Genomic DNA, 24111 nt, shown 5'->3' with positions numbered 1-24111 from the left:
ATAGAGATGCTCTCCGGATTTGGCTAGCTGCAACAATTATGTTCTCTGTCTTTTTGAAAAATGATAGTAGTAATATAAAAATAATCTTGATTTAATGGTTGAATAATTCATCTTACTGTTCAGCTGGGTAAAAGTAGAGGAATTAACATGAATAATTAGCAGCCAAGTAAAAAATCTATTACATTGTTTTGTTCTTTTTTTTTTTTATTAAAAAAAGACAGTTTTAAATTTCTTTTAAAACACAGTAAAACTTATATTTTGCACTAAAGTATATTTGTTGCTTTGTTTTAGTCTGTCAGCAGCTAGTCCTCTATCTTCTAATACTTGCAGAATTTTCAGGTTATGTTCTTGTTTATCAAAACCCAGAAATTCTTTCAAGGGGACTATAAATGTTTCAGTGTGTGGATTTTTTTATTTTTTATTTTTTTTATTTTTTTTGGTAGTGGTCTGTAGCAGATGTTGTTGACATCATTGGCTTCAGCAAATAAGTTAGATTATCATTTCCCTTGACTTCAGTGTTCATTTGCAAGCAGCTTTCATAAAAATATCTGAAAATCATGAGTTTTCTTCTTATAGTCACTTGTTTCAGGAGGATGCAGAAGATGAGTGGCTTGATAAAATGATGTTGACCAATACAGCGGTTAACAACATTATCTTTAAATAGTTCTTTTCCATTTTTTTAATTTATTTTTTTTTTATATATATATTTTTTAGTATCTGTTTGTAGAAGTTATTAAAGTAAAGCTACATATCCTGCAGGTGAGTTCTGGAAAAAGATCACTCTTATTCCGATGGCCATGATTTCAGCACTTGTAGCTGACATAAACTGTGTGTGTGTGATGGTTAGGGCTGCATCTGGACAAAAATAATTATAACTAGGCGTGTGGTTCACATCAGTGCTATAGGTTTGGATCCAGAATTACTTAGGTAGGCAGGAGACACTGTATCCAACTCCATGAAGGCAGAGTAAAGGGTAGTGAGCTGTAGGTCAGGCAAGTTGCTGTGCGGAGTTCCGTTTTGCATGTTGATGTTGCTGCTGCCGCCGTTCTCCATCTGGCAGTGAGAAGGGAAACACTGGGAAGACGATGGGGATGATGAAATGAGAACTAGGGGATCCACGGCTAGACTGTCATCTTTCAGCTCCTCCCAAAGATTTCCTGTGACAAAACAAAAAGGATCGGTTCAACTTTCTTTACGCATGCCTTTTTGGAACATGGTTTCACGTGAGAAATCAGCAATTATGCAGTTGTCTGTGCTGTATGTGTATGTACTTTTAATCACTTGTGACTGAGAAAGGGGAAAGATGGTTTAGCGAGCTATTATTTGTCTCCATTATAAATTTAAATCTTGGAGAAAGCAGTGTTAATTTAAGAAAATTATTTCTGTTGATAATTGGCAAGGTTCTGTTGCAAATATATCCTTACTGAAGTATAACTTCTAGTTGAAAAAAGCACCAAGAAAGGGGAAGTCACCTCTGTAATCCTTGTAAACTACTGAAGATAAATCTGCAAATAATACTGCTGGGCTTCTCATATGCTTATAGCACAGCTTTCTCTTGGTTGCAGACTAAGTTACTGGACATGCAAGTGACCTGAGGAATCAAAAGATCTGAAATATTCATTTTTTTTCCCTTGAATTATACAAAAATATTTTCTGACTTTCCATTGAACATGCCTGTCTCAGTGACAGCACCAAAGAAGGTGCTGCAGGAGGGCTGCATTTCCCATGTCCCTCTCTGAAGGTTTTTTTGGGGGGTGCTGGCAGGGATACTGCTGCTCCAAGGTTATGCCTGTCTTCTGCAGGCTATCAAGTGGGATAAAACTTTTTTGCTTGAAAAAGCTTGATTTTGTGCATGTGTGTAATGATTTTCCTCCCAGTGAGCAAGTTCTAGAACCTTTGATTTGAGTTTGGTAATTTGGTAAAGAAAGAAAGAAAGAAAGAAAGGGGAAAAAAAAAAAAAAGCTTAGATAAAGGTAAATAACTTAAGGAAAAGGCAAGTACAGAGGGAAGATGGAATCATATCATGTTAGTGAAGCATGAGGAATACTCACACTACAAACAAGCGTGTTAAACTGAATAAAATGGGCAGAGATTAAGAGAAATGAATGGAATGTAAGACCTGGCTGCCTGAAAGAGGAAGTGGCAAAGGATTCAGAAAAATTGCATTGTTAATCCTGGTAAAGCAATCTGGGCATGGCAGGATTGCGGAATATTTGTGACTGTACAATAGCAAGGTAATTGCATTTGCTGAGCGCTGTGGATTATTAAAATTGCATCTTTTGCCCTGTCTTTTAGGCTGCTTTGTGTAACACTGTTTGTCTGTGCAGGAAGGCAAACCTTGCGTGCTTTTTGATGCTGCAAGAGCTGCTCATTTGGAGGCCACAATTTTTATTTTGTGTGTTTATATATATATGTGTGTAAACTTGGCATTTTTGATTATTTTTCTTGCATGGAAAACAATGTAAAAAATCCTATCCATTCAAGATGATTCAGTTATTTAATACTGGGAATTTTGGTGTCAGCATTGCACGATTAAGTATTTAAGAACACCTCAGAAAACATAATTATTCAGTGCATAGATCATGTGGGTGCCTGGGAAGCCTGTGAGGGAGTATAGCACTCTTTTTAGCAAGATATGGGAAGGCTTTGAACCAATATTGACGAAGAAGATTCCAAATGTATTGCGATATATAATATCAGCAATCTTTGGCAAGAGTAAGAAGAGTTTTTCTTTTTTTTTGTAAACCCTGGATGTAAATCTGTAGCTGTCTTGGGAAACTTTTTGAAGACGTAACACAAAATCCCATATTGCACAGAATAACGTAACCTAGTGAGGTGGTGCTTGCGGCGTGCACAAGGAGTTCAAAAAGACAAGTAAATCTTATTTTTGCTAGTGTTTGCGTTAACGTGGGATGCATTTAAAAAAGGAAGGGGGAAGATGGAATTGTACGGGGCGGGCTGTGACGTGCAAAGGCCGAGCCTAGGCCGTGGGAGTACCTTGGATGCCCACCTTGGAGGTCGAAGTCGGTGAGGGACGGGTTGAGAGCATCGATGTCGGTGCTGAGGTCCCCTTCTTGCAGGAGCGGGTCATGCACCGTCCTGGCCGCGCTCTGCTCCGCCAGCACCTTCATGCCACACGCCGGGGGTGTCTGTGCTGGCAGCGGGGAGTCCTGGCTGATGCCAGGCTGGCTTCTGGCTTCGTTGGGAGCCTCTCCAGAAGGAAACAGTGGCTGGTGCTCGGGCGTCTGCTGCATGAGCGTGCTCGACATGGGAGGGAAGCCCGGTGGTGAGGTGTAGCAGGCGGTTTGCTGCCCTCCCAGCAGGCTGGGTACTGGGTTTTTGACGTGCAGGGCTCCAGGCGTGTGGATGGGATGGAGAGGTGGTGGTACACCGGAGGAAAGAGAGGGCTCGCCTAAGGAGTGGGGTTGGACTGCCATCTGCCGGGAAAGGGATGCGCTCCCAACAGCGGTTGGGCTGCAGGACATGATAGAAGACCTCAGCTTTTCGCTCTTGTCGCCTATCAGCGTGTCAAGCTCTTCTGCAAAACAAGGGGGGGGGGGAAAATCCACAACTTAATTTCTAGCACAGCCTTCATCTTCACGGTTCACAGCTGGAATTTCAGTATTCCGCGGGACATGGATGAGTGGAATGGCAAACAAAAGTGCAAGCCTTGCAATGAGAACGCCAAAAGCCTGAAATGCTTTTCTAAATTGTCAGTGCTATGTGCGTATTTAGTAGATTGTATTTCCCTGTTTAAAGATTGCATATTTATCAATTAGTTTCAATTTTTATTCTGTAGTAATTATTGCAGCGTTTTTTGACATCTCACTAAACTTCAGGATGAAGAGAGAATTTTTTTCTCATTGTAGTGATAAAGTTGTGCTTTTGGGGCCTATTTAGAAGTACTCCTGCAAAACCAGGTCTTATTTAATTCTGCTTTTAAAAATGTATGTTATGGAAAAATTCTTAAATATTTTCCTAAATTATGTGTAAATTCCGTTATACAGCTTGGTGCATATTGCAGGGAAAAGTTCTGGGGACCCCTGTTGGAGAACTAACACGCTAATACATTACTGACCTGGCTTTGCCATACTCTTCCTTACAGCAACTGGGTCTTTCCTCTTCCATTTCTGAAGCTCCTCCTGCATCTTATCAATTTTGGCTGGATTCAGAGCCCACAAACAGCCTTTCCGAGAAGAATTGCCTGTCTTGTTTTCAACTTTCTCAAAGCATTTGTTCAAAGATAAGTTGTGGCGCACAGAATTCTTCCAGCCATCTGGAGCTGTCTGGAAAAACAAATCCAATCTAAGAATGGAATTTCAAGGAAAAAAATAATCCCAAATATATTTCTCCATTTTGACGGTTGAGACTATAAGAAATGCTGATTAGATTTTACTTTCCACAATACGAAGTTTGTTTGTTAGAAGGAAGCCACAAGAAATGTTAGAGTCACGTTGTGCAGGAAGGGAGGAATCTGGTAAAAGAGTAATCGATCTAAGCAAGAAGGTTGGCCTTTTCAGAGGGGCTGCTGGAATTTTAAGAGTGAATTTGCAAATCACAGGAATTAAGAGTGTAAGGAACTATATTCTAGAACTGTGAAGTAACAGGAAATCTGTCTTCTAAATCTGTTTTGGAACAGGTGGAAAAATTTCAAACACATAATTGAGGGATTACATGCTACTTGAACTCAAATTAAGTGTCCAGCCAGACTTTGAAAGAATTTTAGCCTGCTGCTGTAGGTGTAACGTTGTATGCTAGCTAATTATATCACCAAATGGTATAATTGCAAGCCCTACAGTTGAGATACAGGTTTCTACATCTGATCACTGGATCTTTTTGCTTTACATTTATTTTTAACTCAGTAGTTAAAGCTGGAAGGCTCTTTAAACTGTACAGTACATATAAGCCTCATTCAAATTATTTCTCCATTCTTATTTAGGTGTTTGCTAATTAATGAGGTGTAAACAAAATTCCCTCCTTACTCTGAGGGCAGTTTTGCCTTCAATTGCAAGAATGGAAAAAAGAAGACAACTTAGGGCCAAAAAGTCTTCCTCCTTTTTTCTCAGTTTTATATGGAGATAGACTTTACATATATGATAGATTTTAGAAATAGTTTTGTCTCATAATTATCTGTTGATGTACTTTTAAATGTTTTTTTTTTTTTTTTTTTTTTTTTCCTCTATTTTCAGTAAGATAACATTTTAAAATGATTTCTCTTGATCTAACTTTAAAGTTTGAGACTCTTGGTCATTAAGTAAATTGGCTTACTTTTTTTTTTTCCATTTGTTTTTGATTTTTACTTTTTTTCTTATTGCTTGTAAAAGAACTGAAAATAATATTGCTGAAGAGAATATGAGGGAAACACTCAGAAAAAGGTCATGCTTGGATTCTGGTGGAAAATACCTGTTAAAATTGATCTTGAAGAAATGGCACTATAATATTTTATTGCATATAAGTTTTTATGGAGCTTTGTTTGTTTGATTTAACTCCTTTCTGTTTACTTAGTCATTCAGCCAAAAGATACTGCCCATCGTGTTTAGGCTTTGTAAATTAGTGTGCTGATTCGTATCTAAAGATTCCTACAGCAAATTCCTGATGTGTCACTTCCTTGCTTTTCTTTTGGTAGGCGCTGTACAATGCTGTTGGTTGCACATGTGAGCAGGACTGCCTTAGCTCATTGCTGCTGCTGCATAAAGAAAAAGGGAGCAGGAAAAATGACTTGCCACATAATGGTAGGAATCATCAATCTGAGAAGCCCAGCTCCATTGTAACAGCTGCAACTGCTGGTTCAGCTGGACTTCTTTCCCTGTCATTGTAAGATCAGGATTTTGTTTTATTTTATTTTAAATTAGCTTTCCTGTGTTGGTCAAATGACATTTGCAGAGGTGAGAGAGGAAATCTCTAGTGAGAATGACTTTAGAGCTCATTAGATTACAAAGAATGATCTTCAGTACAGGTGTATGTGAGGCTTTTTTTTTTCTTTCTGTTTTTTATAACCAATTTTGGATACTTCTTTTCAAAAAAGAAAAGCAAAACCAGTCTACCTTACCTGTGTGTCATATGAATTAAAAGAAGTTTAAAAACTCTCAAAGGCATGTGAAGTTGCCTAAGTGATACTCACTATTGGTCCTTATTCATGGATGCAAAATACGTCATAATTTTTTATATGTATTTATAAAAGTAAAACGTGGTCTTTCCTAGCTTGTTGTGAAGGTCTGTCTCATGGAATAAAGAGTTAATAGCCCAACTGAGGAATCTGAGGGTCAAGTATAATGCTTTCTTCGTTAAAAGTATTGATCGGTTGTGAAAGTTGAAAACATGATGTTAACTAAAGCAGAAAGTATTTTCCTTTCATAACAGCACAGTTCCTTTTGGCCCACCTGATGTCAGCATTTCACTATTTTGTTAGCCAGTCCCATAGGCGAGACGACCTGCATTTCTATTTTTAAAAACAAACCAACAAAAATACCAAAACCAACACTTCTGCCACAGGGTAACACCAAAGATGCTCATCAGTGTTTCTCCCTTGCAGGTCATATTCAAGCTATTTTCTGCCAGTTCCAAATATAAATAAAACTTTCTAGGTAAAATGTGCACTTAGGTACTGAATGAACTAACCTGAAGGAATATTCATGTTTCTTGATGTGTGTGAGGCTACGGATCCCTCTGTATCTAGACGGGATAATTAGTGTTTCTGCTAAGCCCCAGAGAAGATGGGAGTGGCGTGTGTTTCTCAGAGCTTTTCAGAATGTGTGGGGGTGTAAATTGTGAGGTAGTTTTAGAAATGTAAAAGCAAAAAGTACACGGATTTATTCGGGAGACTAGTGCCAAGAGTTGAACAGGTTCTTGCATTAAATGTGGTATTGCTGAGCAGAGAAAAATAGCTGTTTACCTAGCCGGGCCCTGAAGGAACGCTCCAGCAGCGTGCTCCTGTTACTGCTCCGCCACCAGTTTTTTTTTTTTTTTTTTTTTTAAGTTAACATTTGATTCTCTCTTAATGAACTGAGCTCTGGCTTCTGAAGTTGCTCTCGTACAGTTGGGATCCCTTCCTATAGCTTGTTTTTGCCGTTGTTGCATTCCGAGTAGTAGGGAAGAAGGAATTTGACAGTGCAAGAGAATACTTGCTGCTGTACGTCTGTCCAACCACAGACCTCCCTAACCTCTTGGACCACTGGCAATAACTCCAATTAACAAGATTAAAGCTTTGTGTTAGACTCACTAATCACTACAAAGAAAAAAAAGGATGACAAGCAAAAAAATATTATTGTGCAGACCCATTGATCCTGACCGCCTCTTGAAGTTTAAAGAGTTCAGTGATCTTGCAAAACCCTTTCTCTTTAAATCTAGGTCTCAAGAGAAGGGAGAGGTACATCAAAGAGTAATTCAACTTCAGCTGTGTAGATTTTTTTTTTTTTTTAAGGACGTAGGAGTTGGATTGTTCTGTTTCAACTAGAAATGAGATTGTTGCATCATAGAAACTAAATTTGCTGCGGCAGCGAATACAAGTTAATTTGACTAGGCTTGTATCATCTAATGTCTCCCAGCAAGATTCGATGTACACTTGTACTCTGTTTCTCTCCTACTTAAATTGCTTCCCCTCCCCCATTGAATTCTGCTATTTGGTGAGTTATAGTATAAGCAACAAAATGTCCCTTGCTGATTTTTACATTACTTCATCTTTCTGAACTTTCCCCAAAAAAGGGAGGATAGAGAATGTTAGCTTTTGCCATATACAGGTAATTCCATGGGCTGTTGTAAAGACCAGAAGTAGATTGGGCTTAGTCCTTATAAACATATTTTCTGTGCTTATTTTAAGGATGTTTGGGATGAAACTATTCAATCATTTGTCTGTATTTGTAAGTAAAATGCAAAAATAATACTGTTGCAAAATACTGGATGTTCCAGTAATAACCCCTGCACCATTCTTTTCCTACAGTGCCTGTGAAGGCACTAACCTCATTCTCATTGACTTTTAAATGATTTAAGAAAAATACATGAGGATCTGCAAAAGAACGCTTCCAGTGGAACAGGGAGGTTTTGATAATTAAGAAGAGCAAGGTTTAGATTAGCCATAAAACAGTTATTTAAAGCTGTAGGAAAAGTAAGGAACAAGTGAGCATATGTATACACACAGACAGGTGAACATGTACCTCTATATGTGATATTTGGAAGTATCCCCATATAAACAATATACAATGCTTGCACACAATGTGTAGTTGAGGAAAGGATGCACGTCTCCTGAATATTTCTACCGTTTCACAATGCCCTTAACTTCAGGACCAGGAAGATGACACCCGGCAGAGTTACAGTCTTGGGTATACTCTGTGCACATTGGCATCAGCAGCATTTGCTTTGCAAGCTGATTTATTTTATTAATCAGATGTATTGTAAGACAAAGGAGAATTAATTGCAGTTTGGTCTGATGAATAAATGTGGCTATGCTGTTATGCCTCCAAAACTTATTTTTAGTATTACCACCTGTGTGCCTGAAACTTATTTATGTTCTTTCTAGAAAAAAAGTAATCAGATAAGAATGTGTTACTTTGCTTTAGATTGTATAATTTGTGCTGTATGCTAAGAAACGTAGTTCTGCAAAATCCCAGTTTCACGATGTGGTGGCCCAGGACCTTTTTCACAATTCTCAATTTATTTTCCTCTGTGGTATTAGTATTTCCTGCAACTAGTGGTAAATGCGTGGAAAACGGAATTAATATTTTAGGGCTGAAATAAAAATCTTTCTCTTGCCATGCGCCATTCTACCCATCTTCCCTTCCCCACTTACACAAAATTAAGTATTGATGATAATGTGTGTTTAGCCTAAAAATCATTTGTGTTCCTGTGACTTAAAAAATAAAATAAAATGGAGTGCTTCAGATTTATTCCATGGATTGTAACTAGTGGAGTTGTCGTGGGATATTTCTTGAATTAGGATGGTAGGGCTCTCTTTTTCTGTTCCCTTTTCTTGCTTGTTATAAATAATAGGGTAGCTAGTGATTCCTTCAGGAGGAAAGCTGGGGTTCTGGGAGTACAGAAGGGTAATGAAACCTAACAGTTCATCCATCATGATAATGTGTTTTCTTGTTCTCTGATTACCGACATGTTTGCTTTTATTTGTTTTGAAGGCATTCTTTATCCTCAGTTAGGATCCAAAACCATTGCAAAATTGTATCAGATTATTCTTCGTACTCTTTTCTTGATACAAATGTTAGAATTGCCTTTCTGTAGTTGCATTAAATCCATTTGAATTGCTGCATGTTTATTTGAAATAGGAAACCAGACAGACTCATGTTGGTTAATTTTTAGTTTTGGGTTTTGCTCACAATTGTAGGTCACTTGGTCTGGACTCTTAGGAGGTGTTTTTGGAGAATCGGCAAGAATAAAGCAGCAGCTGACAATTCAATTATAGCTCTTTTAGAAATGTAACTGTAATCCTTCTGCTCTGGGATCGTGTGCTGACTCATCTCTTTCCACTCACCTTCCATGTGCAAGAAGCCATTTTCTCTTAGAGCACGGATTTAAATTTCAATAGCACCTGGTGCAAACCATACACCCATACCTTCACCAGCATCACAGTGTAATTATGAGCTTAGTACCATTTATCGCACATTATAGTTTTCTTTGTACGGTGTGTACAAGTGATGAAGTTGCCTAAGATGGATATCCCAGTTCCAGAACAGAGCAAGATAACCTTGAACCTCTGCTTCCACGTGAGTCCGGAGGTGCTATTAATGGCAGAGGAAGCCACAAGACCAGTTCTGCCTGTATTTGAGATCTGAGAGGAAGGGATGGATGTTGTTTTTGAAATTATTTATCCTTTTTATGAGTTGTTAGTGAGGAATGGCCACTTGTTATCTACGTAAGCTCAAAGCTGGGATGGTTCTCAGTATCCTTTTGTATTAGATATTACCACATACTATGTATATTCTGCCTAGGCATAGAATAAAATGCTGGGTAGGTTATGATCATAGAGGTGTATAGTTGTTTTGATATTCATCTAGCAAGAAATAGTCTTTTCCTATCTTTTATCCCCACCATTATCCCTCTGATACCAGGGAAGCTTACAGACAGTGAGAATGAGCGAGAGATTTTTCTTCCCCCCCCCCCCCGTAAATGCAGAACTCACCTTAAAGTAAGGAAAGTGTTCTGTCATGAAATTGTAAATCTCACTGACTGGCAAACTCCCTGTCTTGCTGTTCTTGAGTGCCATGAAGATCAGGATGCTTTAGGGAGAGAAAGAAAAGTATTTAAACCTGTTCTGCTTGCCTGTTCAGAAGCAGAAAGAAAGGCAATGTTTTTCAGTGCTTGTAATTACTGTGGCTTTCACTGTCACAGCATGAATAGGGATGATGCTTAAAGTTTCCACTTAGCTGTTTACAAGCAATCTCCTTACATTGCATAACTTTTAGAGTTAATTGTCGAGGTAGAAGGTCCAACCTGAGTTTCAAATAAAGTATTAGGAAGTGGAATCAAGACAACAACCTTTAAATCCTGGCAGTGTGCATTTTTTTTTTTTTTTTTTTTTTATGGTTGTGCTTGAATGCTTAAATTGATACAGGGCACACAGAGAGTATTAGACTGACAATGACAGACAGTATAATTAACATTTGTCTAATCTGCTTCACTAGTCTGCCATTTGGGGGCTAAACCTACGTGGTAACTAGCGTATCTGATATGTTTTCCAGGCATTTCCTTACCCTAGAAAATGGGGAAAAAATAGGTGTCTTTTCCAGGACCTGTATTAAAGCTAAGCATGATTAGTTTTGCGCTGATGAAATTCGCAACACCTAAGATTGTATATTAGAGAAATGTCTAGCTTTTCTGTGGGTGATCAAGACTGTTCACATGCTTTACAGCATTTCATTTCCCTCTGCTTTGGCCCCAGAGTCTGGAACATCTTGTGATTCATGCAAACAGGACAGAGCACACTGGGAACAAGACAAATAGGAGTAAGCATGTTGTTGCAAATTATGCTGGAAATATGCCACGGGTAAACAGTATATTTCCTGTAACACTAGGACTTGAAAAAATATTTTATTACCTGTAGGAGTAGATGGGTTTGGGAAATAGAGGCTGCTGGGATTCTTGACTGCTTTGAGGAGCAATTCTTTGGTACGGGTAGTGTGAAGAAGTAATGTAGGTCACGGGATAGCTGCCTCCAGAGGGATACTGATGATACAAGAAAAGAGATGTCACTTGGCTTAGCAACAAGTTCTCAATATATTTCTTTATTAATAACAACATTCAACTGTAATTCTGAGGATCTTGTCCTCCACCTACGTTTAATAGCTGTTTTGCAATGGCAGACCTAAAGTCTTTCTAGCATGATATTGAAAAACATTAAAGTTATTAGTTAATGCTTAAGAAGTGGAAGAAACAGGGTGCGTATGAAAAGAAACTGCCTAGGATGTTCGCCGCTACCAGACCCTGTTCAAGTGTGTTCTGTGTTGAAGTGTGTAGAAAAAGTACTTGCTTTTATTATTGCCTGTTATGCTTCTGAGTTCTTGTGAAGAATGGGAGTCATTGCACCCTACCTATTGTTTCCAAATAATGCATAATTTTTTTAGATCCCCCATCAGCTATCCCTATTCTAGGTGAAGTATCTTAACCTGCTCAGCCTCCCCCAAAACATTGCACTATGTGGACAAATAAATTAATGCTGTAATTTTATTTATACAAATAAAAAGGACAGAACAAGCTACTTTGAACAATGTGCATCATAGAAAAATAAACCTAAGTAAAGCAACTGAAAGTGTAAGAAGCAGCAGAAAAGTTTTGCCTGAGCCTTGTTTGTTTCTGTGCTGTTTTCTTAGCTGGAGAGGGATAATCAAGGCCAAAATCCAGTGTATGAAATCTGCTCCCAGGAGAAAAGCCTCCCAAAGCATCCATTCTGTTTGCTACTATCAGGCAAGACAGTAAAAAAAAAACAACAAAAACAAACCACCAAACAACAACAAAAGCTTTTGTTCATGAAGGGCATCAGAATATGTATTAAAATGAATGTATTATGGAATAAGTTAGTAATGTCATTCCCTGGGTCAGGAGAGTGGCTTATGAGACATTTCTTCCTTCCCTGCCTCCGGGAGCCCAGACGGGTTTTCGTGTTGCCTGACTTGTGCTGAGGCTGTGAGGCTGCTCTGTGTAGGATCCCTTCATAATCAACAACAAGAAACAGACTTCTCCAAGAGGCCTTAAGTCCTGTTAACCACCACCTCAAGCACTTTATTTTTCTCTGCTTTCTATGTCAGAAACCTAAAGAGAATGAACAGGGCACCTAAAAGGAGATAGTGTTTATGCTACCCTCACCCCATCCCTAGGGACGAGCAGCAGAATGCAAAGCTGTCTCTTCTAGAGATCTCTAAGCATGTCCAGCTCTCAAGACATACTAAAGCAATGGCTGGCCTATATACAATTGCTATGATAGAAATATGTGCAATTCAAAAAATAGGTAGAATGGGGCAGATATTCCATATAGATAGTCCTGATTGCATCAGAGTTTCTGCAGGTTTGCTCTCAGTTTTCCATCGCCGCAGCTGGTCACGTATTTTTATTTTCCCAATTACAGTTTAAACTTGCTGGCAAGCAACTTTCAAGAACAAAGAAGCACTGCCCCGCTAAGGGCAGATACCATCAGTTGGCTCTCGCTGAGGGAAAGGCTCCCACTGAACTCGGAGTGAGAGGAATTTCTGCCTCTTACAGATGAATCTTTCCAGATGCCAGGGCTAGGGCACGGCCAAAATTAGGAATCATGTCACACGCTATTAAAAATCTGCTTGCGTGCCTTCGCTAGTACTCAAAGGTTGCTGAGCCATGCTCTGGTGTTTTGCTGCTCACCTCTAGAAGTCCTGTGTCATGATTTTTTTTTATGGTTCCTCTGAAAGACTGTAATGTAGCTTTCCAGAGTTGTCAGGAATATTTTCTTGGTAATTAGTTTCTACGTATCCTTAGTTTCTTACAGCCATTCCTATCTTCAGACCAACAGCTTCTGTTGCTCTTGGTCTTCATCCCCTTAAAAAGCTTGTGAGGTTACCACATGCTTACAAAATGTTCATAGTTTTTCTTTATTCTGGATTCTGAATAATTTATTTCAGTTTCTCAGTAATTTTATTTTTTATTTTATTTTATTGATTTTTTTTGCCTGCTTGCTTTTATCTTTTTTAATATTCAACTGCCTGAAATGGAATGTGGAAAAACTTACCGAATGTGTTAATTTGTTTGCTACAGTGAAGAGGGTGAAAGAAATGAGACATTCAGAATTAATCATGTCCTGCCACGTTAAGCTAAATACCGGGCAGAAGTGTAGGCTCCAGAGCAGCTACAACCTAATTACCACGTGCAGCTCGGTGCTGCCTGCTTTGTTGCGTTGTGTGCAGATTTTTCACTGGAGTAAAAAACCAGACAATTCATGCAATAATTCTGATTTTATTAGTTTCAGTGGCTCTTTGAAAGGAAAGGCCACTAAGATGGGGCTGGTTGTGATGTTGTCACCAAAACAAGATCTGGGCGTTTTAAGGATTATTTCTGTTTTATGGGATTCATTACTCCTTTTTGAGGGAACAGAGGCTGGGGAATGGTCTGGTATGACAGGCTTGAGCTGGTTTTACAGTCGCACAACTGGCATGAAAGGTGTCAGTGTTTTATGGTGGGTGGGTAGGTGACTTCAGTGACTGTCTGCTATTTCTTTCAGGTCAATAAGAAGTAATTTTTCATCTGAGTCACCATTCGTGTTGTGTCCAGCAAAGGGAAGGTGAGGCCATTTTATCATTTGGACAGAATTAATGAAGGAATCCACCTCTCTCATCCCTCTAATGAAAAGTGAGGCACAGTTTGAACATCCTTCACTTCAGGCTAGGGGGCCCGTTCTCCTGAGCTTCACTCCCTCCTGATTTAAATCGCTCTGTTCCATTTTCATTTGAAATGTAAAGTATTAATAGTGGAGCTGCTTCATGCAAAATATATTATTCCATTTCTTCTCACTCTTACATCACTGTTCATTTCCTACGATCTGATTACGGCACATGGATGGCAATTCTGCCTGTTATGACTTTTGGCAGCTCATACCCCTCATTTTTCCTCTCTGAGTGGTACAATATGGTGCTGTGCTTTTACTATAGTAACACAAGGAAGCACAAATACTGGAAAGCCTAACAGAAACCTGCTGCTTGTGAGAGATCTGTCCCAGTGCCAGCCTGCAGGTGGATGGAGGACTTTCCTCTGGTGTAGTGCTTGTTGTGTCTTGCTCCCAGAGGATGTTTCAGCTGTATCATTGCAAGCTTTTTGGATGTGCTTAACCCCCATGGGCAGTAAGAGTGTCAAAATGGCAGTGACAGGGGGAGGGTGCTCATTTCAGAATGAGTAAAGGAATTAAAAATATTCAAATGAATTAACAAGGTAACTGGAGCTAAAATGTTCACAAAAATGACATTTATATTGCCTGTGAGATGTACGGTGCTGTGGCACATTTATAATGTCTGTGCTGCAGTCCCAGCGGGGAGCTGGTTTATAATTGCAGCAGAGCTTTTGTGGCAAGTTAATCCTTCATCTGGGACCCATTTCCTCTAAAACAGTAATAGTCAAATCAATCAATTTGTAAATTAGGATGGTAGTGTAACATCACCTTTCTTTTTATTCTGGTTTGATTTTGTTATTACCTTTTATGACTTCTATGAAAACCAGAAAAAGAAAAAAAAAAAAAAAAAGTAAATTAATTATGGTGGTGCTGATAAGAATTTAAAAGATAGATATCTTTGCCAAATATTACGGGGGGGGAAAAAAAAAAAGGTAAATTCTGGCTAATGGAAAGCCAGACTAAGGGAAAAAGACAGAAGTGAGGTTATTCTCTAGCTTCCCCACACCTATTTAAGCTTCTGTACACTTCCAGAGCTTTGCAAGGTTACCCAAGGAGAGCAGTGGATATAAAAAGCCCTTTATATGGAAACTATTTGAACTTCAGCACTATCTGGATGCCCTGTGCACATTGGTCTGCCCTTGTGCAAAGTGTTGTACAAACACATAGCTGAAGAGAACCTCTGTGCCCCGGAGTTGTTAATCTGATTTAAATGCAAGGTCCAGTTAGTGGAGTGAGGCTGTCCAAGGCTGAGGGAGCCGGAAGAAATAGTTCTAGGATTTGAGAGGGCTTGCTGAGCTGCCTTGTCATGCCATCCTCCTGATGGCTTGGACTCTCTGATGTTCAGAAGGGCCTTAAGTCCCCCAAGGTCTTTGTCCAGTGACTGATACAGTTACTCAGTCTTACTCTATTTCTCTGTTAGTGCTTATGTCTTATAACAATGAGACACCTCCCTTTAAATTTCAGTAGACAGGCAGGGGATTTACAAGCATGAGACACAGAGCTTAAAAAACATGGAATACCACTACTGGTGTACAGAGTAATTTCATTCTTCCTTAGCAATGTTTTACAAAACTCTAAAAAAAAATATATATAATTCTGAAGAAGTTATCTGTGATGGGTAATTTACTTTTATCAATGGTCATAAATTCCTACATTTGGCCATTCTTGTTCTTTACAGTCATTCAGCATCTGTATGCAGATATTACTTAAATTTTCTCATAAAGAAAATCATGTCAAAAACAACCTTACAGATATATATATTTCTTCATTGGGAACTAAATCCTCGGGATGAATGGTATGATTAGTATTTCAATGACTCAGGCTGGCAGCACCATATGAATTAACAATCCCAATGAAATATCCCACAGTAATCTTTTTGTTTTGTTTTGTTCTGTTTTCTTTCTATGGTTTTACATCACTGCTCTGCTAGTCATATTTTTTATGCTTCTTGAACAAGTTGGATGAGATGGAACAATTGATTCCACAGTATCAGTCATCAGTCAGTGGGATCTGAGGAGTCCTAACTCAAGTGTGATCTTTTATATTCAAAAGTTTTATATATATGTTTGGTGTATATATATGTGAGTTCTGGTAGTTATTTCCACCTTTCTTTCTGAAAAATAGCCATTACCTTAATTTCACCTTAACTATTTTTTTTTTTTCTAAATAGGGTGTTTCAAACATGTTTTTATCTTCCCAAACATCTTTCTTAAATAAACTTTTGTACATTATAGAGTTACAAAGTTTTGCACACTACTTGAGCACGAAAGAGGAAAATATCAATGCATGGAACATCATCTACGTTTATATATAAAGAAACAGATTTTAAGACATGTAAGAGTCATGAAAATTATTTTTTGTAATATATACGCTCCCTGTATGTCAAATTTTTCAAGCTTAGTAGACCATACTCACAAGCTTCTGTAAATATGTACTAACATCACATTTAAGGTTAAGAGATGCACGTATGATTTTACAAAGATTCTACATGCATGCTGCTATGAAAATCTGAACTGACACATATTCAAATGACTTCCAAACACATTTAGAAAAGCATTGTGTCAGTTACTCCTGTGTATCTGTAGTATTAATGATATAGTTACATTACGGAAGAACAACCTTCATATCGTGCATTCTCATGCATCATCAGCATTGCACTCAATTATGCTTCAGCTGAATAATCTTTCACTGGGGATGATGTAACAGTCAAAAGATTGCAAAAGAGATTTGTGTGCCATCAAGCAAAAAGAGAGTGAGCATCATTGCCTTAAAAGTGTTTTTCTATGTTGGGTCTAAATTATAAGTACGCAGTTACATATTTAATATTTTATTCTGAAGTTAGAACACAGTAAATGCCCTGGGATCCTGAAATGCCAGTAGTTATGTGGCATTAAGTGGTTATACCAATGAATTAGCTGCTTTCAAAGCCAATTTTATTCAGCAAAATGGTGAAAATATAAATAAGCAGTACTAAGTTCCATTTTTACAATTTTTTTTTTTTCTGACTGACCGTTTTAAAATGCACTTAGGTATGGTTATCTTGAGATCTCATTGTTGTAAACAAAATGTCTGTATATGAACACAAACTAACCTACAAATACAAATTTAGTAGGTATTGTCTTATCTATCTTTTTGAATTATTACTATAAGTACTATACTATAAAAGTGCAAGGAAAAAAAAAGCTGTATTTCTACATATTGTACTCACCTGATGGAAAGGATGTGAGGGGCAATACATCTGCTGCACTTGAGGCTGATAGCAATACAAACCCGGCTGCCCTTCCAGTGGGGATGTCCTAAGCTTGATGTCTGAATCCTGCTAGAAAATATTCAGGGAAGGCCTTATTAGAAAAAAAAAAATCACCACAATTTAAAATAAAATAATCCCATCAATTTATACGTTACGCTTCTTACTTCTTTGGATTTGACTTGTTCACAGCAACTGTTGCACAGATTCTGCTTTATACTCTCGTGCAGTACAAGAAGAAACATTCTTGCGTTTATATAATTACTGATTTTATAAAGGAAATCCCAGTCCAAATTCCATACAGAAAAACAATTCAGAAAATGTCAGTTGCAGATTTATTTTTTCCCCCACATACACAAAATGCATGCTCCACTTTTAATTCCTGAGTGTGCACGTGTCTCTCCCCTTCTTTTCCATACTCCTTGATTTTATCTTGCAGGCTGTCAGTAACTCAAGCTAACACAGGAGTTTTGTGATTATGAAGAGGGTAAGTGGTGTAGTATTTATTACGTAGTGCTCTTCTCCATGGGTCAAGGGACTGGCTTCAGTTTGCCTCCCAAACTTAACAAATGTGGCTAGGAATTCTCTTCTGAGAGCTGGGGACATGGGCGTTTTATTTCAAGGAACAAATAGCACCAAACCTTTTGTTTCAAAGCAGGGCTATAATGATTATCTTTTATGGTACAGAGTAGTGTAGGGGTGCATACTGGGTTTGATCTGATATCCTGGCATCAAGCAAATGCCACATCCAGTAGTTACAATTGTCCATGCTATTTTGGTGACCATAAGATGATTATTTTATCCAGAAATATCAACTTGCCAGCAGTTTATAAGCTATTTAAGAGCTTTGAAGTTGCATGATAACTGAACTAGTGGAGACATTAAGAAGTAGCTAGCCTTTTCCTGAGTAGTCAGAGGTGCTTCGTGTAGGGCCACCTGTGGTGCTGGCTTTACATTGTCTGCATCTTGCAGCTCAGGAATTTGGGAAGAAAATGGTGTGTGTGTGTGTGTATATATATATATATTTCATAAACTGATTACAGGTTTTGCATTAGACTCATCTGATCTAGAGGATACATTATTCATCCAGGAAATAAGAGATTTAGATCAACTTCCTCCTCAGCTTGAATAGTTTCATTCTGCATGTATGTAATCTGAAAACATCCCTCTGTCCCCTGGTAAACTGTCTTAATCCATTTAATATTTTTTTAACCCCTCTTTCTTTCAGTAATGCTTGAATTCTTTGTCTCACAACCATCTTAGAGCCATTGGTAAGGGCACTCTCTTGGCAGATGTAGTCATTGTTTTTTATCTGCACTATATTATAAAGATATGCTTTACACTTTGCATTCCAGCAAAGATAGCTTGTGGAGAAACTAGAGTGTGATTTCCCTTGCTCTTCAGGGATCTCTGTGCTTCCCTGGACTGCCTCTATCCAGTATCTGAACTACCCCTTGTACCTTTACACTCTACGTACCACAAACAGACCTTGTATTTAATTTTAAGTAGGATTAATGTCTTAGAACTTCTATTTATGCCAAGAAAAGTGCAGGTCAGCTAAGTTGCTGTAATAAGCCTATATGCATTCTTAGATGCATGTTTCCTTGTGCTTGAAATATATAGTTTTGTGAACTTTTGTTCCTTGTGAATGCTAATTGATTGACAGTGATATAAGCCTGTTGTCAGGGAGGATTTGAATTTTTAACATTCATGTCTACTGGAAAATCCTTTCCCTTGTGCATTTTTCTGAAGACTTTTTTTCAGTAGGGAAAGCAAGTAAAGCAGAGAGATTAAACAATTAAATGTAGATGTCTATCCTGAACTCCAGCTTGTGACTTCAAAAGAGACCAAATGTCTGCGTACTTACATTGAGATAAGAAAACAATTCCAAAAGCATAATTTTGGCATTGAAAACAGGAGAACAAATGTAGAAAAGATACTGACCATGACTTGTGAACTGTGATCTTGACCTGGAGTGCTGTACTGGAGACTGTTGCACCATGGTTGTTCGGAGGAGATGTTAGGAATGTGAGTTGGAAATGACTCTGACTCGTCAGGGCCCGTAGATCCTGGTAGACCCTCAAAACAGTCAATGCTTCTCGCGTTTTTGAAAGGTGGACCTTCTGGTGGGAGGGCTTGATGTGCTTCCTGGAAGACATCTTCACTGATCTGCCTCTTGTAAGGGTGAAAGGGGTTTCTGCTGTTTTTGAGAAACCTGTCATAATTTCCTACAGTACTTTCCTCGTAACTGTACCGCCTGAATTTTTCAGCGCTGAAGGAGACTTTAAATTTGTTCTTGCCACAGTGGATTCCTTGGTTTGTAGGGTATCTCCCATGAATTTGGTCCTGGACTGGAGAAGCAGGGCTGGGGCTGTGAGAAGACTCTGAACTTTTCCTTTCTGTCCTGCTGTCCGACTCATATGCTTGGCAGTTATAACTGGGATTATCCTGCAAAGAATTATTGGCATTTATTTAGGATTAGGATGAACAAGTATTTTTCCAGTACATTAAAAATCATATTATTGATGATAAATACAGAAAAGCCCTGAAAGGTCTAAAAGGTTTTCTGGTCACCTGATATCCAAAACTGTTGAAAGGCAAATTAATGAAAGAATTGAGAATTCTAATTTGTGCAACTATCTGGGAAAAACAGGATGTCTTAGGCAACTTTTGACTAGTTGATCTGACAGTTTCAGAGAAAAGATGATGTATGATCAAGTGATGAAAGATTAAATGACAGGAATATGATAAGTGCAAATCTTGTCCTATACAAGTTTAGTCAAATAGGCTTGATCTCATTCTCTGATGGTGTTACAAGCTGCCAGATATGCTGCTGGTTACATCACTTCCTTTCATTAACATAGCCACACTCATTCTCTGAGACATGCAGGCTCTAGGCAGACATTTTAACCTTCTTCCTGTCTCATCTCCTCCCTTCCCTTTTGCACTTTAGCAAAAAGAAAATAATAGCTACTGAAGGGCTCTTTAATCTAGAGGAGAAAGGCTTAACGAGGACTAGTGTCTGGATCCTGAAGCTGAGCACATTCAGCTCGGAAATTATGCATATTTTTCCTGACATCAAGGATGAGTAACAACTCAGATGCCTTTTGAGAACACATGCTTAAGTCAAGAGCAGGTTATTTTGTTCAGAGGGAAAATGAAGGGGAAAATGTAATAATATCCTGTGATATACCTGAAGTTGGATTATCAGATAGTCCCTTTTTCCCTTTCCTTCTCTAAATCCAACTTGCTCTTAGAATGTTTTGGGAGAAGAGGTAAAGGAATATATGCCTTCATGGAAGAACCCGATTTGAAGAAGTCCCCAAGGGAAATTAGCATAAAACCCAATGTTGTCAGCAGAGTGGAACATGGCAGAGCTTTTTCATTCATCTGCACATGGGTCTGTGGGTCAGAGATACTAATTTAGGAACTTTGTTCTATCAGGGATTCCTGCAGAAAGCAAATCTGACCTCTGGCTTCTTATATCAACATGAACTTGCTCGGTTTGTAACTTCTTAACTGTTAGTTCCTCGCTCTTCTCTATAATTCCAGTACATGTGTTGATATTTTTTGTTAAATTAGAATTAAAAAAAGCATGCCTATGTTTAGTAGTTATGTACAGCTATATGAAAAGCAGTGCTGTCAATTCTCCACCTGAAACTTTCATAATAGAAATGTAACATTGGTTGTTTTGCTGTTTGATGAAAAATAAGAGACTGGGTGGTTTACATAGATTTGTCAGAGTAAGGCAGCAAAAGCACAACATTCTTAGTGGTACTTCTGTTATAAAATGTTAACGTGGTGAGTATAAAGGCAACAGGAGAGAGATCACTGGATTCCAAAAGAGTCAGAAGGAATTCTGTACTGCAATGTATTTTCCACTGGCAGGGAATGGACAAAATGTCTTGATGTATTTTTTTAAATTATTGTTATATTTTTTACATTTTAAGTAGAAATAGGATGAAAGTTTCTTTAAGTGTAGCATTTTTACTGGATCAATATCTAGCTAGATTGCTTGTTTTGTTTTTAAAGTAATAATATATTTTTTTAAATGTAATAAGAATTGAGTAAAACTTTTCTTTTTGTTATATCTGTTTACTTTTAGTTCCTAGGGATCAAATGGGAAATAGTCCATGGAGCTTAAAATCAACTTAGAACGCTAAATAAGATTTCTGTTCTTCAGAAATAAAACTTTCAGTGCTTACTTTGCTGCCAGTTAAGTATGATGGAATTTAGCATAGCAGCTACTAAATATTCTGAGATTGTGTCTCTGAGGAAAGAGAACTGAACTGGGCCATCTTACTCACAGTTTGCTGAACTGGGGATATTGAATCCCCCTGTGTCTTCATGAAGTCTTCTTGTTGGTCCCTTTCCAGAGTGTCCGAAGCAGAAAATTTAATATTAGATTGATCTTGAAGTAGTGAAACCATTACCAAGTCCACTTCAGATAGAAATCCTGTTATAATGAAATCAAATTACAATAAATATTGTCCTAAATGTAAAATGTAAAAGAAATCATCTTGTTACCCAACTAAACAGCAGTAGATATCCAGCTAGACAATAACGTAACCTGCAGCGTTCCTAATACATTTAATTTTTTTCTCTAGCTCTCAGAGAAATGTTGTTTAGGTGTAATTACAATGAAGATGCGATAGTCTTGTATGGATTATTATTAATTAAAAATATTATTTTAATAGTTTTATAAATATTTTTAAATATTATTTTTTAAATATATTTTTTTGATCAGTTCATAAATTAATGAAAATTTATTGGTTTGGGGTTATGCAAATTTAGCAACATTGCTTTATTGAGATCCTGTTACATTAATGAACTCTCAATGCTTTCAGTGGGACTATGTGAAACAAAGGGGTTTGTTGTTATCATTACCTAGACTGATGTGTACTATTGGCTTATATTTTTGCTTCTGCTTTTTTATTACTACCAATCTGTTCAGCACTTTCCTTCTGTTTTGCATAATTTAATATATCTGAGATATGTAAATAACTTCAACACTCCATACCTATTTTTGTTAGTTATGTCTCCTCTCAAGTTCCCAATCTTTGGATATTTTAGACATATCTGATGGTACTTTTCAGAGTAAGATAAATACATTTAGGCTTCTAGAGTTTTATTTTCCAACATTTTTTTTGTAGTGTTTGTTCACTGTAAATTTACATTAAAACTGCAAAGGAAAAACTCGCACTGTTTTTTCATGTCATGCACATAATCATGCATGAGTTAATTTACAAAGTCTTTGCCACATGTTTAAATGGCTGTTAGGTAAATAACTAAGGGGTTTATTAGGTTTGGTTAACAAAGATACATCACTTAAAAATGTGGAAAATCTATTTTGCCTTTATAGTTCAAAGAGAAATCTTTATTTACGATGAGTAAGACTACACAGCCCAAGGGGAGAAAGCACAATGGGGCTTGGAAATCAACTATGAGACCTTGAGTATATCAGGAAAAAATGATGTTAGTGAAAGTTCAACGTCTTGGGCACAGGCTCATCTCCCAGTAGCTTAACTGGAGGCTGATGAGACGTGCTTATAACTGATGCTCATCTTGAAAGGAGCAGGTGAGAAAACTGACAACTTGGGTATATTTATGTGTGTGTATTTGTAAATGTTCCACGCTTCTGCTCTCCTAGTGCAGCTTTCCCACTCATCTGCAGGTTATATAAAGCTGTATCTGACCTCTCTTTTATATTGCAATTCTTCAACCCAACTGCCTAATTTGTGGTCTTAAGCATTAGAATTTCATTAAAAGCTTTTGTACAGTTACAGTTCATGCCTAATGGCTTTTGCACTGCAAGAAACATTTGACAAACGATCACAAAAAGAAAAAAAAAAAAAAAGAAAGAGAGGAAAAAAAAGGAGGCACTTGGTTTCAAGAAAATTTGATTAATGAAAATAAGAAAATGGGAAAGTAAAAAGCTTTGATTGCAGAGTATAATAATGTCTGAAGCTTTTCTGTTCCCATTACATTTACCACTAGGATCTGTGACAGAACCAGATAAAAAGCATTAGCTAAAGGTTTAATTCAGGTCAGAAACAAAGTGAATATCTCATGGTTATTTGGAGAGTTAATACAATATGGACCAGGAAAACCAAATGATTATTGTCATTCCCTTCCAAAATTTTTGCCAGGCACAGTTTATGAGTTTTATTTTGCTCTCTCAGGGAAGCTGGTAGGAAAGGAGGAGTCTTATTGTCATGTAAATATTACAATAGATCTCCTCTGTATAGAGAAAGTGTTTTACTGAATAATAAATGAAAAGCAGCCTTGTACTAAAACAGTGTCAAGCTGATAACCTGCGTTTAATGGTGATTATTTAATGCTTTTGTTGAGAATCCATTTCAGAGAGATATTTAACATGGGAGGAAAAAAAAAAGTCTATAATTCCAGTACTGCTTTCAGTTTTCACAGTAAGATTATCACCAATCATAGACAGTCCATTAATAACTGCCTTTCCAAGTTACCCTTACTGTAGGAATGATGGAATGAACTGTGGCTATGTCTAGCTGCCAGGGAAAAAACCTCTGTGTACTTCTTTCTCATTTCTTCTTAGTCCAAACTTCTCACTCTGAAAGTCATTTGTGACTTCATATTCACGGATACATATCTCAACAGGCTATGAGAACAGATAGGTTGAAACTGCCCAATTAATGTAGTGCACAATTTAATTTTTTATTTTTTTAATTTTGGGGTTTGTTTTTAAATTATGCCTTAGAGAAACTGACTTTGTATTGTAGAAATAATATATATATAAAATCCAAAACACTTTGCATTGTGAATGCGGTTTTTAGAAAAGGGAATTCAGACCACTTACTGACAAATCTTTATGAGAGAAGAAATTGAGGTCAGTGGGGGCTGTCGATAGGATTACAACAAATCATTAGTAATGAAGTCATGCAACTGTTACTGGGCAACTGAGAACTTCAGAAACTTGTGGGTTGCCTAGATGTAGGGCTTGTAAAACAAAACAATGATGCTTTGATTTGGAAAAGGGAATTTG

At 37.6% G+C, this 24111-nt stretch overlaps 1 protein-coding gene across 1 annotated transcript; it reads right to left on the bottom strand.

Annotated features, from left to right (window-relative positions):
- Positions 1–888: 888 nt before the first annotated feature.
- On the bottom strand, positions 889–21523 carry FOXN1 (forkhead box N1; the record flags this gene model as incomplete). Its single annotated transcript, XM_084299556.1, has 8 exons — positions 889–1157; positions 3011–3538; positions 4079–4286; positions 10124–10220; positions 11039–11166; positions 17055–17165; positions 19038–19541; positions 21401–21523. The coding sequence occupies 8 exons, from the start codon at positions 21521–21523 to the stop codon at positions 889–891; spliced, it is 1968 nt and encodes a 655-aa protein (XP_084155682.1).
- Positions 21524–24111: the final 2588 nt, after the last annotated feature.

The sequence above is a fragment of the Netta rufina genome (assembly GCF_964035555.1).
Source record: "Netta rufina genome assembly, chromosome: 21".
NCBI classification, from domain to species: domain Eukaryota; kingdom Metazoa; phylum Chordata; class Aves; order Anseriformes; family Anatidae; genus Netta; species Netta rufina.
The sequence above is the reverse complement of the archived record's forward strand: the minus strand, read 5'-3'. Positions and strand labels throughout refer to the sequence as shown.